The sequence below is a fragment of the Typopeltis vanoorti genome, chromosome 1 (genome assembly GCF_054136105.1).
Source record: "Typopeltis vanoorti isolate ZY-2024b chromosome 1, IOZ_Tvanoo_1.0, whole genome shotgun sequence".
Classification (NCBI taxonomy): domain Eukaryota; kingdom Metazoa; phylum Arthropoda; class Arachnida; order Uropygi; family Thelyphonidae; genus Typopeltis; species Typopeltis vanoorti.
In genome coordinates this window covers 101,057,234-101,074,515 of record NC_143549.1, presented here as the reverse complement: position 1 = coordinate 101,074,515, position 17,282 = coordinate 101,057,234, and the positions used below count along the sequence as shown (strand labels likewise).

Here is a 17,282-nt window from a genome sequence, read left to right as displayed (position 1 = left end):
TCATCAACAAGCCCTAGTCGGATTTTGAAAGAGCATAATGCTGAAAAATTGCCTCCTGTCCTAATAGCAATCAAATCTTCTAGTTCCTTGTCAAGGCCATTAAGCACAACTCTTTTCCACCCATGTTTTCATCCACATCCAGATGGTGCCATAGCCATCTCATCCAAAGACAAGGCTGACTTATTGGCATCACGCGTCTCATCCAATTCCAGCATTGATGAACAGGGCAAAGTTCCCCCTCACTTTACCAAGAATTGCTTGCTCCATGTCGCCCATAGTCTATCACCAGAAAGAAACCTGAAGAATTCTTAATAACCTGGAGACAAAGAAGTCACCTGTATTGCTTGAAACAAGCAGTACTGAAATATATGGTATTTCAATCTATCCTATTCAGTTACCATCTACTCACTTCTCACCTCTGTTTTCTCTCTCTCTCTCTCTCTCTCTTAAACCAAAAAAACAAACAAAAAAGGTGTGTGTGCGGGGGGGGGGTCATCAATGGCCAACAGTGACTACACCTCTGAATCAAAAAATTAAAATAATCAAAGAAAATGTGTTGAATGATTTGCAATTCTAATTTATTGCATAGAAAATAATTATTATCAAATATAAATGAACATAATTCATATCTACTTATGTTTTAGATTATATAACCATGTAAACACATAAAAATGTAATATAAATTATAAGAAAATCGTATTCGAAAACATTCACAAAATTAGAATAATTTTTAATCTGGTTCAAAATATTAGAATATTCCAAATTTTTCCGATTGGTTTTGAGGAGAGCATAGAAATAGTACATATTTCAGTAGCTGCAGAACTGACTCGTGTGTGTGTGTGTGTATGTGTGTGATGAATCATTTGCAAATCGAAGAAGTTTTGTATAGCGTTTCTACATAAAGAAGGTCAAACTCAACAGTTTATAGCTAAGGAATTGAAATGTTCTCAAGCAAGCTTGAGTACAGTATTGCGCCAGTATTCTAATAACTGAAGTTTTCAAAATAATTGCTGCAATAGTGGTCGAAAGATAATAACTACATCAAGAGATGAGAGGAGATTGAAGAATATCATGAAGAAAAACTACTTCTGAAGTGTAAGGTATTTTCTCAGGAGATGGAAAGATCTAGGTGTGAATGTGTCTACATCTATGAAGTTGAGACTTCACAAATTGGGTTTTAAATTATGTGTGCTTAAGATGAAACTGCTTATGACTTCCAAGCAAATGGCAGCTAGAGTATGATGGTGTAAACAAAGACTTATGGGGTCAAGAGGACCGGAAAAAACCACTTTTTAGCAATGACAGTATGTTTTATTTCTAAAAAGTGATATGTGTTTGGCATCTTAAGCTAGAAGCATTTGATAAAGAATGCATGAAACATTCGGCGAAATTTGCAACCTCTGTCACAGCTTACCTAGACCCACAGAGGGTCCAGGTAGGCTGTGTATCGTGTACAACAGAATCAATCAATTCCAAAGTGTACCAAGAAATTCTTGAGCACTTTATGTTACTGGCATTGGAAGATTTATGTGATGAGTTCTTTTTTCAGCAAGATTCAGCTTCTTGTCACACTTCCAAGACCACTACTAGATGGCTCAAAGAAAGGCAAATCAATGTAATTGGCTGGAAAACTCATCAGATTTAAATCTCATTGAGAATTTGTGTGGAATTATGAAGAAACATCTTTAAGAAGTTGCCTCCAAAAGACAAAAATAAACTTATTTCTAGTCTGCAGACCATATGAGCATGTTTTGATAATAAAAAACTGTGAACCTAGTAACCATTTACAAATGTTCATAAAAGCTAAGGGAGATGCAACAAAGTACTAATTATATGTTGTTTCCCTTTGACTGTAATTTTTGTGCATTTATTTTCACATTATTCTAATATTTTGAAGCATGTTAAAAATTATTCTGATTTTGCGAATGTTTTCAAATAACAGTTTTCTTAGAATTTACATTACATTTCTAATTATTTACATGATTTTATAATGTACAAAGTATGTAGATTTAGATGATGTTAATTCATATCTGGCTCATTGGCTCTGATGGATTTTTGTCCTTTTTTGCTAGCATGGTTAGCATATCCACTCTCCAGCCAAAAGGCTGTGGGTTCAAATCCCACTGTAGTCATGGATGTTTGTAATTGTCTGTGAAAATACTAGTGGTGGTGGTGGTCGGCAGTAGATGTCACTGATGTAGATGATGCAGTTCACTATAGTTGGTGTATTGAGTGGTGGGGACGGAGAGTTGTACAGTAGGTGCCCTCCCACAATGAGTCTTTGGACTTCTTGGAGATATCACGTAATAATAATAATAATATTTGGTAATAATTATTTTCTGTGCAATAAATTAGAATTGCAAATTATTCAACACATTTTCTTTGATTATTCTAATTTTTTCATTCAAAGATGTAGCATATGGGTTCTGCCTCTGTCAACCAACAGCTGACCTAGCCTTCACCAGCGACCTCTGGATTTAAGCTGTGGAAGAATTCGGGAAAACCCATGCTCTTGACATTTTAAAAGCATTTGATCAAGATAGGTACAGTGGTGGCTTTTTAGCAAACTGTCATTCTGTGGTCTTCCTTTCACCCTCAGCAACTGTATCACTAGCTTTCATACTGGTTGCTTACTTCAAGTTATGGTGGATGGTTCCACTCTTCAGATTTTCTTCATCAATGTAAGAGTGCCCCAGGGTTTTTGTACTTTTACCCACTCTCTTCCTCCTGAGGATATATAAATGACCCGTCCTCACAACTTCAAATCCTATCCATAGCTTCACAGATGATGACAGTACATTCCTTCCCCTTTTTCATTTGACAGATCTTGAAGTTCTCAAAATTCACCATGAACAATGCCCTGAACTCTGATCTCCGTGGGAAAAGGACAACCTTATAGACTTCGGTGCCACCAAAACTCAGCCCTGTCTGATTTCTCACAAAAGTGACCAGATTGACCATCACCTCCAATATCTTCTGACATATCTCGACCATATCTTCTTCAGCCACCAAAAGACTCAGTTTACTTTTCTGCTCAAGACACTGGTTCGTGCTTTTACAGCTGCTAACTGTATACATATTCCAAATCCACCCAACCATGGAATATTGCTCACATATTCAGGGTGGTGCACTAAAATCTTCTCTAGGATTGCTCAACACTATTTAGAAGAGGGCAATTAATTAATGATTCCTCTCTCATAGATTCCCTTCAGTCCCTTTCTCACAGGCATTCAGTTTCTGCCTTATGCCTGTTCAACAGATACTTTCATGGACAGTGCTCTGCTGAATTGGTCACTATCCTTCTATCACTTTCCTCCAGATTAGAAGAACAAAAGTTGCTGCTTACTAACACCTACTTACAATCCAGCTTGAAACTTGCTGAACCAGCTTCTCTAACACCTTTTTTTACTCCATCTACTTCTGTTCTTTAAAACAATCTCTCCCACTCTGTCTTCCTCAAAGGATATAACTTGCAGCTTTTCAAAAAAAAAAAAAAAAGTGAACAGATTCCTCTTTTCTTCTTATCCTCTTGTTCCCCCCCCCTACATTGATATGTTCTAGTTCTTACAACCTTTCATGTATGGGTCGTATATATATATATATATGTATTCCTGAGCTTCTACTCGGTTGTAATGGTACATTTTAAAGAATAAATAGTTAATGACTTAAACCGAGATTCCTCGACTTGGAGTGTGAAATTATGAGCCCTCAGAATGCTCAAAAAAGTGCCCTGTTTTATATATAAATATATGTGTGTGTGTGTGTAATTTCTAATTCCTGTTGTCTTCAGGGGTTTCTAGTGAAGGTGACTACTTCAGTCTACTTTCACTAGAAGGAGCGTTTCAAGTGAAGTGGACTGTTCTTAGTAATAAAGTAATTTTCTCTGCAAACTATTAATTTCATGTACTTGAGTATAATATTGATGAAGACATGAAAATAAAAGCTTGCATACTATAACATAGCACTGAATGAGGGCAAAAAAAAAGTTTCATCATATTAGTAATAAGGGGCACTAAATGTGGAATTTTGTCTTATACTTGTTTTTGGTAGTACTGGAGTGAAGTTCTTATGTATACTAAGTAAAGAAAGTTAGCACAGTATAGTAATTCTGTGTTATATGAAATAATTTTTTATTGTGATGAAATTTCTATAAAGCTGTTTACCTATTATTATTATTATTATTACTTTTTTTCTTTTAGATTCCTTGACTTGGAGTGTGAAATTATGAGCCCTCAGGATGCTCAAAAAAAGTGCCCTGTTATTAGTATTCAGGATTTGGAGGTTAATGTTTATTTTTTGTGCAAATTCCATCTCATATCTCTGTTAAAGTGTTTTGCACTTACTCTGGAAATTGTTCTTAAATTACAAGATTGAAGATACTTTATTTAAAAGAATGACATGAACAGCTTTATTATTGTTATTATTAGTTTTTTATGATTTTAGTGTTTCTTGGATGAGGTATAATATATGATTTTAAGTATTACATTTTTAAATGTAACTCATGTCTTGGCTTACATGTTGAAGACATTTTTCCCATGATCTTCTAATCCTAACAAAATGTCAGAGAGGCCATAGAGAGAGATTTCTGGTATTAATTGCATGTAACTTTTATTTAGCATAATCACTTACAGCTGAAAGGGAAATTTTCTGTATACTGATTGTTCATACTTATTTTTTTCGGTGAATTTTCTTAATGGAATTCACTAAGTGAAAATTCATTCTAAATTACTTAATGTACAATTTTTAAAGCTTTTAATAAATGATATTCCTGAAAAACTGCAAAAGTAATATTTCAAATAGGTTATCCTTATTATGGAAAGAAAAAAGGCATGATATTGAGATTTTTTCAATATAATTTTTTTTTTTTTTTTCATATTACTTCTGCTTTTGGTGAATATGGAGAAATCTGAGGAAAGTGCCACCATGGTATAATGAAAATCAGTATATAACAACATTGTTTTGATAATGATATAAGATAAGAAGAAAGACATTGAATGGAGGGGGGGGAAGCAAAACAGCTGTGATTGGATGCCTGTTTCCAAGATATGACATGATTGAGCTGAGATGGAGAGCCGTGATTTCTAACAATTTATTACCTAGACAATGCAGAAGAAATGATGTACAAAATATTGATATATAGAATGCCTTTATAGTAGAACGGATGTGTACTTCCAGGATGGACTGCATTTGAGTGGATTTGGTGTGTGCTTGGAGAAATTATGACAGGGTGAATCATGAGAGATTGGACACATGCGCTAAGGTGAGAGATCGAGATTATCATTATAAACAAATGAGGGTATTATTATTATTGTTAATATCTGTTCTCCATGGACACAAAAGACTCATCACAAGAGGTTTATACTCTCTTATGATCATCAAATCGCGACTTAAACTCATTCTAATGCCAGTTTCCACACTTGCCACACTTTCAGGTAGTGCATTCAATTCACCAATCATTCTTCATGCAAGATTGATTGGTGAATAGAATGAACTCATTCCCCTGCTAACACACACACACTCTTTCTCTCTCTCCTTATACAGTTTCTGGGGATGGCCTCTAGTTCTACTCTTGCATTATCTCCTCCATATTAATCTGATAATGGCTCCTCATGCAAAAGCCACTCTCCTTATTCCAAAAACTTCTGGCATTGGTATACATAAACTGCAAAACCTCTTCATCCCGCAACCTCCATTACATCTTATGTTGCTTTACCCACTAAACTGAAGAACTCAGAGTGTTACATTTAGCATCATGTGATCACTCTCCCACTTACTGACCAATAGGTTGCCTGGACCCACACTCACCTGCATCTCTCCCCGAATATTCTAATTTCCTTGACTCTTCACTTCTGAGACTCACACTGAACAACACTTTCTCAAGATTCCTGTCCCCATATCTATTCATTTGCAAGCCATTCTACCTTATATAAATCCTTCCCTCTATCAAACTCATTCCACGCTTCCACAAACTTCACACAATTCTTTCTGCAGCATCTGTGCACTTACTCATTCTTGATCATAGTTGTCTGTCTCAGCTTGCATCTATCATATCGTGGCAATTCTCACAACATTTACTATTTCACTCTTCTTCTCATATACCACACTTTTCACTCTCTTTTTACCTTCACTTTCTTCATTCTTACAGAATCATTAACATCCTTAACCTTGGCACCAGGAAAACATGATTTCATCACACTTTCCTCAAGCACTCTTCTTATCAATGAATCATTGTACAAAATTCGATTTTTATTCCCACAGTTCTGCTCTTACGTACTCTGATTTCTCTCCCCTTGCATCGTCCTCTTCTTTTGCTTATATGTCATACCATCCAGGGTTTCTCCAGCCACTCAGGAGTTCTTCTGTGAAGAATTCCATGTAAGTGTGCCATTCTCTTCATTTTCCACCATTTCATTCTTGTAGTCATCCATACTGCTCACAACATCAACCTTGACAATCACATTTTCATGTGTTTTGTCTTTCATCTTACTGCTATCATTCTTCTTATTCTCCTTACGCTTCTGGTATTATTTACTCTTGAAATACTTCAAACCTGCTCTTCACTTTTGTTCTCCTTCCATAAAGCTCTTTCTACAAAGTGCATACATTTCGCACATGCTGTATGCATCAGTGCCAAGATGCACAATACAGTTTACAGTAAACAAAAATAAAACCTTTGAGAACAACAAAATTAAACACATTGCCCATATAATTAAACAAATACATTCAGAAAGAATGAGTTAATTTCTGCTAAATACTTTCGGACAAAAGCATGTTTTGGTACCAGCACATGATATCACTATCATATTTGCATATCATAGCTGAACCCAGGCATGCATGCACACACACACACACACACACACACACTCTCCTCTCTCTCATCATTCCTCTCAGGATGATCTATTTTCTTTGACTTTGAATTAGGTCCTACTCCAATAAATTTCTTCAGTCTTCTGTTGCAAAGCCAATTCAAGTGCAGACCATCCCTTTTATAAAGTCTTTTATACCATCAGGCTCTCTCTCCCCACATCCATTTCTTCTACATAGCCCATGCGTTGAGTCACTTGCTATCAAACCCCTTCCTTCTTGACTCCTTGCTCTCATATCTCAATTTATTTATTCATATGGGGTTCACACCCCCCCATTCCTCCACCATCCCTTAGGACTGATTGAGCCCTCCTAGTGAGGGATTAAGTATGTATTTTATGACTGTAGATCTGTGTGTGTGTGTGTTCATGGACAGGTAAACCTGCCCATGAACACACACACAGGTTCTGAGGGACGAAAAACCTGAGATTCTGGGTGAAAAAACCCTCTAACTCTATATGAAAAGACTAACTCACCTTTAGTTGAAAGAGATTCGATTCCTCATGTCATCAACGGGAATCGAATTTATGGGCCATACTTTCCATAAGTGTACAATAGCAGTCAATGAGAATTTTTGACTATTCTTCTTGTAGGCGTATAATGAGGTCCTGGACCATTGTAAGGAAGATGTCCCATGACTCACCCAGGTCTTTCCAATAAAAGGGCTTCATCTATACCGACTGAGCTATGGGGCTCTCATATCTCAATAATAAACCAACAGTTTTCACTGTCACTTTTCTTTCTCATTTCTTCTGACTTTTGTATCTTCTCCCATACTACATTTGTTGCTATTTAAATCATTAGTTGCATCAAGCATCTCCAACTCGTTTACCTTTTTTTTTTTTTGTTATGTCAGTTACATTTGTCACATCTTTAATTTTTGTCCTGGGAAGCTCAAAGTAGTGACACTCTGTTGGCAAATTCATATTTAATGATTGTATCACATACCATATTATTTCCTTTTTGTTATATTGTAATTGACTTACTTTGTTGTTATTATTATTCTTACCACCTTCTGTGCTTTTCTTTCTTTCTTTATACTGATTATTTTTCTTATTCCATATGTATTTCTTTAATTTGTTTTAATCAGGATATTTTGAATGTCATGTTATCCTTACTTATATTATCAACATTGATGCTGCAATGCATCAATTTTGGACAAAAGTTCTCATCATTACCAGCACCTTTGTTAACTTGTACTTTTGTCACCTTTTTCTTTTAAGGTTACATGGTGATCAGCATTGATATTCATATTTTCCCACCCTTTGTTCTGATAAGTTTTGGCACCATTTTTAAGACTATCTTAAACTAACAATATTTTAATGATTATATTACTAAATGCACCAAATACAATAAATCCAAAAGCTACAATAATATATTAAGATACCCTAAATATCAAACAAAACACTCAGTAAATTAAAAATAATTGCAACTTTACAGGAGTCCTGTAATAGTGCATTCTACACTTGAGATAACCTCAAACCATAATTCAAGAAAAAATTTAAGAATGTTTTTAAAAGAATTAAACTTCAGCAGCTTTTGTTAGTGTCAACTATATAAACATATTCAAGAAAAAAATGAAAAAGTTTCAAAAGAAGAAACAAACTCTTCGGTCTCAGTCAATACTTGCTTCATCAAATAAGGGAAATAAGAACACCATAGTGTACATAAGAAGTTTAAGAAGCAGTCCTGGAAAAGAACCATACCAAAAGTTATCAGCAAGTATGGCTGATACCCTAAGAGAATACAGAGAAAAACTGTATACAGAGCTAAACAAAAGTTATGGAAAAATTTCGGTAGTAGTAGAAAAGATAAATATCAGGAAAGTGGCAAAATGTTCTGATGAAAAACCTTAGAAATGTAGGAAAGAGAATAGTAAAAGTGGCATGAAAACTGAAACTATTCTGGGAATCTGGAGTACAGTTATTCCCCCCCATCCACGGGGGGGATACGTTCCAGGACTGCCCGTGGATGCCTGATTTATAAATTAGGCGTAGTAAGAGATTAACAACAAAACTAATAATAAAATAGAACAATTCTAACAATATACTGACAAGTTATGTGAATGGAATCTTCGCAACCTCAGCATGTGATTTTTTTTCTTTCCTTATGAAGTCAAGGACCTTCAGCTTTTTGCTTAAAGGAAGCACTTTACAGCTTCTCTCTGCATATCTGAATTGCCAGTATCACTACTCTCACACTTTGGGTCATTATTAAGTAAAAATAAGGATTACTTGAACATAAGCACCATGAGACTGCAACAGTCAATCTCATAACCAAGATGGCTACTAAGTGACTAATGTGTGATACATATACAGAACTTTTTTTTAATTTTAAATGGAGGCAAGTTAGCTGATATCGTATGGAGTGGGGTTGGGGATATGCTAGACAAAGGGATGATTCATGTCCCAGGCAGGACTGTGCAAGATTTCATCACACAACCTCAGAATGGCGTGCAATTTAAAACTTATGCATTGTTTTTTTTCTGTAATTTTCCATTTAATATTTTTGGACTGGGGTTGACCGTGGGTAACTGAAACCACAGAAAGCGAAACCATGGATAAAGGGAAGACTACTGTAATTACTTTAAAAGACTGTTAAATGAAACAAGCAGCTTCACTGTTAGAAAATTTTCATGTGAAATGCAAACAGGAGCACATATTAATGCCTAAGTTAAAAATTAAAAAGCATCAAAATCTTGAACTGTGGAAAGACAGCAGCAGTAGATGATATTCTACCAGAAATGCTGAAATATGGAAGTATAAAAGTTTTATTATTATAATAATGGCTATTATAGCCTGTTTTTGTTTAGGAGTGTCCCTTATTGGCTATTATTACTCAAATTATTCTGCTATAATTGCCTTCTATATATATATATATATATATAGAAGGCAATTATAGCAGAATAAATATATATACCCCTTTTTTGAGTAATAATAGCCAATGTATTTAAAATATGGGACACTCCTAAACAAAAACAGGCTATAATAGCTGTTATTATAATAATAGTGTTTAAGAGGAGTAGCATGGGAATTTTCCCAGAAATTATACCTAATAAAAGTTTTATTTTTCAGTTGCTGCTTGCATAATTCAGAAGGCTTGGTCAGAAGGTTAAATTCCAGATGATTGGAGTAATGCTCTCATAGTTCCCATTTATAAAAAAGGGAATAAAGCTGAATTTGCAGATTATATAGGAATTTCTATACTAAGCATTCTAAGATTTATGCGAGTATATTCGAAAAAGAGGCAGAGAAAAATTGTGGAAGAGAAACTTGGAGAAGAACAAGCTGGGTTCAGACCAAATAGAGGTTGTCAAGATCAGATTTTCACTTTAAGACAAATAGTTGAGAAATCATGAGAATATGACATGTATCTGTATTCAAGTTTTGTAGATCTAGAAAATGTATAGTTGCCCAAAGAAAACTTTCAAAACTATGCTTATGCACTGCTTGAAAAGAAGTCAAAGGATTCCATAATGAGGAACAAACAGCCATGACACCAATCTTAACAAGATGTAGAACCTCCTTTTGCTGCAATGACTGCAAAAAACCTATGGAGCATACTTTCCACAATTGTGCAATAGCAGTCAATGAGAATTTTTGACTATTCTTCCTGTAGACATATAATGAGGTCCTGAACCATTGTGGGGAAGATGTTCCATAAAGTGTGGGAAGATGACTCATCCCACACTTCAGTTCACAGATGTTCAATAGAGTTAAGTTCAGGACTCTGTGGAGGTCAGTCAAGTGTGGCCACGTTCATGTCCACAAACCATGCAGTTACAAAAGCAGCTTTATGACACGGTGCATTGTCTTGTTGAGAGAGAGAGAGAGAGAGAGAGAGATGACAGTCAGTTCCATAGAAATGTCACAACGTAGGAAGCATTGCATTGTCCAGAATGTACAGATACCTCTTGAAGTTTAGTGTTCATGGTATTACAAACAGAGGTCTGGAGCCAAACCCGATTTTTGGGGTTATGCACTCTAATAAGAGATGTTCACTGAGCATCTGCCACACCTGTCTATCTGCTCATTGGAGGGTGTAGCATGATTCGTCACTCCATAACACAGCTTTTCAATCTTCCAGTTCCCACTGTACACAAGCTCTTTACACCCTCTGCATGTTGGCTCAGTAATGTAGGGCTTGCATATTGCAATCCTACCATGGAAACACACACTGTGAGCCTTAGTTCTGAATGTTTTTGTGCAGATTCATGTTCTAGGCAATGCCCAGAACTCTGTATTTAACGTATCAGCTGGGCAATTTTTTCGTATTATCCTTCTTAGCGCCCTTCTCAGTCACATTTGGTGAGTGTATGTGTGTGTGTGGGGGGGAGTTGTCCATTGCAGGTAGCATTTGCAGTTGACTCCTTGCGCTTCCATCTCAGTATGATATCATTGATTGTTGACCTGGGATGTCCCAATTTACCAAACAAACAGATAGACCAGCAACGTGGCATTCTATCACAACACGTCTATCAAATTCCATCAGTTCCCTTCTCACAACCATTTCACCAGGACACAGTTGCAGTGACTTGGGAGCATTATATTCCTCCAATTTATACTGACGTGACTTGTAACATGGTGCAAATGCATCTTATCCATGGGGTATCCATTGACTTCTTTCCAAGCAGTGTATGGGATAAATGGAGCATTATACAGAGAGCAGTACATAGTCTATATTTAAGTTGTGAGTCATTAGTTGGAATTGAAGGAAATACAGGAAAATGGTTTGATGGAAAATTAGATGGAAAAGACAAGGTTCACACTATTTCCACTGTTATTCATTATCCATACAGATCACATTATGAAAGACAGTAGCATTAAACATGCTTTATGCAGATAATGTGATTCTGATATATTGGAGGGAGTGCAAAAGAAAGTGTTAAAAATGATATTAGGATTTTGGAATACTGATTATGAAGACATATTGAGAATTTGTAGACTGCAGACACTAGCGAACAGGGTGTTACGTCGTGGTTTTTCTTTAAATCTATGTTACTATTATCCCCTCTTGTGCCAACTAAGAATGAGATCTCCAGTCTATCTCTCTGGGACTGTCTCCTTTTTGAACTCTGGCAAATTTGTTTGTTCCAGCTGTGCCAGTCAGAGTCCTAGGACAGAAGAAGTCTTGCTCAGAGAAACTTTTCCAGAGTTCTAACAGCTACCTAAATTCGTTAAATATATATAGCGTCTGTAGAGATCTCAGTTTGCAGTCATGGCTCTATCCTTTCTAATTATTCTTTGCCTTCCCCTTATGCATAGGTTCCAACTTTTATGAGTGGTCAATTAGTCTCATGTTCAAGCAAAACTCTGGCTTACATAGTAAAACATGTTTATTAAAGATCTATTCTACGGGCTATTTTCTTCCATGTTCGCCGGTAAAATAGCCTTTCGGCTTATTAAATTAGTAATTAACAATAAATATAGGACTACACCACTTTGGCAATTCGATAGTAGAGGTATGTAAGTTCGTGTTCACTTAAAACCTTGATATTCCAGGTCTACCTACTCACTGATGAGACCTCAAAAAAGGTTGAAACCAGTCTGGGTAGTGACCTCTTCTCATAATGTAAAACAATATATATATATATATATATATATATATATACCTCTCTTAGGAGCTGGGTTTTACATTATGAGAGAATATTAAAGTTAGTGACGGATCTTGCTCCACCTTTGCATGGAGTTGCCCTCGTGTTGTACTACCCAAGTGATCATTTACACTTGGGCTCGCCGATAGTTTTTTCGGCATGAAATTCTATGGATTTTGATGGATTTCGATCCGAGTTTCATACCCGGCTATAAAAACATAAAGGGATTTACCATCCCACTTTCTATTAACATGTTCGCCAGTAAAATAGCCTTTCGGCTTATTAAATTAGTAATTATTTATTTTTATTTTTTTAATATTTTTTTTGCTGCTTTTGGTGAATAAAGCCACTCATTCACCCGAGCTCATCCTCCTAACTTAAGTCTAATAGTCTGATACTACTTCTCTCAAACATCTCTTTGTTATTTATCTATTTTAAATGAATTTCAGAGAAGGTACGACAGAGATGCTGAGGTCCAGCATCCACTCTCAGATGTGCTCTTGGTCTTGAGTTTTACATTAGAGTACAATGTATGCTTTTTTTAATCAGAGGTTAAATGCTTAACTGTGTAAACATATAACCAATGAGATGGCTCAGTTTATATGCTTAATGAGATATCATTGAACTATAACTTATTAAGATGATGCTCAAAATAATGCAGTCTGTCCTTCGTGCAACAATAAATGTGCCGCCACATCGAAATGCACTTAACTAAGTTCCTTTAATGCACCTCAGTTAAGAGAAAGTAAATGCTAAATTACATGACTGTAAAACCAGATGTGGCATTCTCAGTGGTCAGATATCTGCCTATTTGAGCACTTTGTGTATTCATGAATTCATGTTGTATAGAGAGTTTATTTGAAATTTAAGATGTGAGAAATAATAATTTTGTGTAAATATTATCATTTACTTTTTTTATCAGTATTCAATAAACAATACTGAGTTTTGACAGTTGACTAATAAACATATTGAAAGTGCACATAATCATGATTTCGGACATTTACCTCCATTGTTACCTAAATGAAAATAAGTGTTTGTGTTATCATTACTGTTTTATACCAAAATTACTCTGGATTTAGAGAAAGATGTTGAAAGTTTATTTTTCACTTGGTTAGACTATAATAAATTTAGTTTAATCCTTTATCCAAGTGTGAGCAAGCAAAGTTTGCACCTGAAAGTATCTTCAGGACTGGGATAAGGTGGTACAACACCAGGGCAACTCGTTGCAAAGGTGGAGCAAGCTACCAACATTCCCATCTCAGTATCTCCTATAATGCAAAACACATCTCCTTGCAGATATGTCTAATGTTATGCATTAACATTAAGGGAAGGGCCACTACCCAGACTAGTTTCAACCTTTATTGAGGTCTCTTCATTGGGAGCCAGGCCCAAGTGGAGATACCAGGCAGAAGCATTAGCAGGTCATCTCTACCTATAGGAGTTGCCAAATGGTGTGCCACCCTTTTTTAATAAATTACTCTGGATTTAGAGAAAGATGTTGAAAGTTTATTTTTCACTTGGTTAGAGTATAATAAAATTAGTTTAATCCTTTATCCAAGTGTGAGCAAACAAAGTTTGCACCTGAAAGTATCTTCAGGACTGGGGTAAGGTGGTACAACACCAGGGAAACTTGTTGCAAAGGTGGAGCAAGATACCATCACTCCCATCTCAGTATTTCCTATAATGCAAAACACATCTCCTTGCGGATATGTCTAATGTTATGCATTAAGGGAAGGGCCACTATCCAGACTAGTTTCACCCTGGCTCCCACTGAAGAGATTTCTAGCCTGGCTCCCACTGATGAGACCTGTTTTCAGCGGCCCCAAGAGAAAGCTCCATGTTTCAGTCCTTCTTCAAACCTGTTCCAGCGGATTCCAGCAACAGTTTAGGAGAACCGAAAAGAGAGCTCCGATTGAAGTCCTGCTACCAACAGGGTCCTGCCTTGCCTAGCTCCCACTGATGAGACAAGTTCCAGCTTTAGCAGCCCCGAGAGAAAGCTCCATGTTCCAGCTCTGCAGTGAAAGTATCCCAGCCTTGGATTCCGGTTACCAGATCCCGAGAGAGAGCTCCTATTCCAGTCCTGCTGCCTTGGTAAGGTCCGTTTTTTTTTTTTTTTTTTTTTTTTTTTCTCCTTTTTGTGGGTTCTTTAGGTCTATATACGGCATTCTGCTATTTTATAGGAATAGACTATCCCTGGAAAATCTTCTTCCTTCTTTCTTTAAGTAATGTCTTCATCTTTACCGAGGGTAAGAACCCTCGGGTTCGAAATAGATACTGATATTCAGAAGAGGATGTTCGCGCAGACTATAATTGACTGCGTCGGGGCAGACAATATTTCTGGTTTTACCCCTTACGGGGGGGGAAGGTTTCAAGTTGTCTGCAGAAACGCTGCAACTAGAGAAAAATTACTGACAGGAGTCGAGTGCCAGGGAAAAATTTTTTACCCTTTTGTAGTGGGAAGTCTTTCCAAAAGAGTAAGAATAGATCGGTACCCACTAGAATATCTCGAAGAAGACACTGACATCATACCTAAAGTCTTCTCGAAATGGGGAGCCGTGCGTGACATAAGAATTGGCACGGACGCTGACTTCCCTCAATGGAAGTCAGGAGAAGTCACCTTTTCTGTCATGATGAAGGCAGAAATTCCGAATTTCGTCAAGATAGGATCGGCCAGGGTAATGGTTAGCTACCCTGGCGTAAAGCGACTATGCTTTAAGTGCAGATCACCTGAGCATTTGGGCGCTGGCTGCCCTACAAATAAATGCAGGAACTGCATGCTGACAGGAAATGCCTTAGCACATTGTGAAGCATCTTGCCGGAAATGCGGAGATGAAACTCACAAAGTTAATGTTTGCCCTAACAGGACGCTTGCTGAAAGAGCAGGAGGTGCCATAACACCTGCAGCAGTAGCCATTCCAGTAATCAGTCCGGAACTCACAACAGAGGACTCTCAAAATACCGGCCAAACTTTAAACGAACCAAAAGCACTTAACTCAGAAGATTTTCCAGCCCTCCATCCCCGAACTATCGTAACCACTATGACAGAAAATCAGGCAATAAGAGGGAAAAACGCAGAAGGCAAAACTAAGAAGAAAAAGAAACAGAACGCCAAGACATCTCACACCATTGAAACAGAAGGCAACATTAACAGCACAGAATCAGAGGAAATGGAAACCAGTACCAATACAGCGAAAAGACCTATCACACCAGAAGAAGAAGAAAATAAAAGAACCAAGCCGAACACCGAAAGTCCAACAGAAACGTCAAGTTCTGAGGACAAGCGGGAAAATGAAACAGCTGTCGAAAAATCTGAAGAAAACGAAACAGACGTCGGAAAATCTGAAGAAAACATACTGTTCAGTTGGGATCTCAAACCAGCCATCAATTCGACATATATTACGACTCCCGAGTTATTGGAAAAAGTGACTACGGCACTAACGGAATTGGGATATCCTAAAATACAATATGCGGACGAGATGAATAACAATCAGATATCGATAAAATGGGGAGACCATATTTACCACAGACTGCACTGGAAACCAATCGATATGCAGAAACTACTAAATTTAAATGATGAAGAGGTGACATTATTTGTTAAATTTCTAGAAAATGTTGCAAAACTATTTGAAGAAAAGGTACTCGAGAGAATCAGGGAAGGATCGAATTAAAAAAAAAAAAAAATTTCTTGTTCATTTTTAGAATTTCTCGTTCATATCTTATCTAGTTCACAGTAGGGGGCGGACCTGAGAACCCGAGCGGCGAAGGCTTATAGCGAGGTGGTGCAGCTCCTTGTGGGCTGCATCACTCGGGCCAGGCTCTTCCCCCGTTCCTACAGTACTATTCTGTCATTTCACTGACTTTTGTTCTATTTTATGTGTGTCTTAGCTCTTTTATTGGTCTGATTCTATGTGTCCTAGTTCCTTTTGCTTTTCAATTTATGTGTGTCCTCCTGCATTTGTTTTTCACTTCTTTCATCGGCCAGACATCTGAAGAGGTGGCTGGCCAGGGAATGCGGAAAAGAACGGATGGAGGGAGATAATGTCGGAGATCTGCTTGGTGCTGGCATTTAAGTCAGGCCAAGTAGATCGACTGAGGCCTCTTTTAACTATCTATTCTCCTCCTCTCTCATTCAAGTTAACCTATTCTCCTCCTCTCTCATTCAAGTTAACCTATTCTCCTCCTCTCTCATTCAAGTTAACCTATTCAAGCTGACTCTCAGCACAACTTTTTTTTTTAAATCTAAAGAGGCCAGTGATGAAAGGCATGAACTTCCATTCTACCTCAATAAAGGTCGAAACTAGTCTGGGTAGTGGCCCTTCCCTTAATGCATAACATTAGACATATCCGCAAGGAGATGTGTTTTGCATTATAGGAGATACTGAGATGAGAGTGTTGGTATCTTGCTCCACCTTTGCAACAAGTTGCCCTGGTGTTGTACCACCTTACCCCAGTCCTGAAGATACTTTCAGGCGCAAACTTTGTTTGCTCACACTTGGATAAAGGATTAAACTAATTTTATTATGTTTTATACCAGTTAGTATTTGCCAGATTTTAAGAGGTCTGGTTTTCTGATTTAATTTTTGTAAATCAGTATTTATTCTTTAGCATACAAGTATGAAATCTATGTGACAAGAAATTTTAAAATTCCTTAAAAAATTCATTTGTTCACACAATACGAAGTTCAGTCATTTAAGTGTCAATGTAACTCTATACCAAGTGATTGCTTAAAGGTCAGAGCTCGATTACTGGGAGGTGGCTTCCATATATATATCCCCTAATCCAGTGGTTCTCAAACTGTGGGGCACGACCCCAGATGTGGGCAAAT

The 17,282-nt window shown here is 36.9% G+C and overlaps 1 protein-coding gene across 7 annotated transcripts in view; it reads left to right on the top strand.

Moving 5' to 3' along the window:
• Positions 1–17,282, top strand: part of LOC150110256 (pyruvate dehydrogenase phosphatase regulatory subunit, mitochondrial) — a 366,839-nt gene that overhangs the window by 47,732 nt on the left and 301,825 nt on the right. For all 7 annotated transcript variants that reach the window (XM_090398625.1, XM_090398618.1, XM_090398634.1 and 4 more), the window contains exon 5: positions 4,200–4,281. In XM_090398625.1, the coding sequence (XP_090254751.1) occupies positions 4,200–4,281 (82 nt within the window). The remainder of the gene's footprint in view (positions 1–4,199; positions 4,282–17,282) is intronic.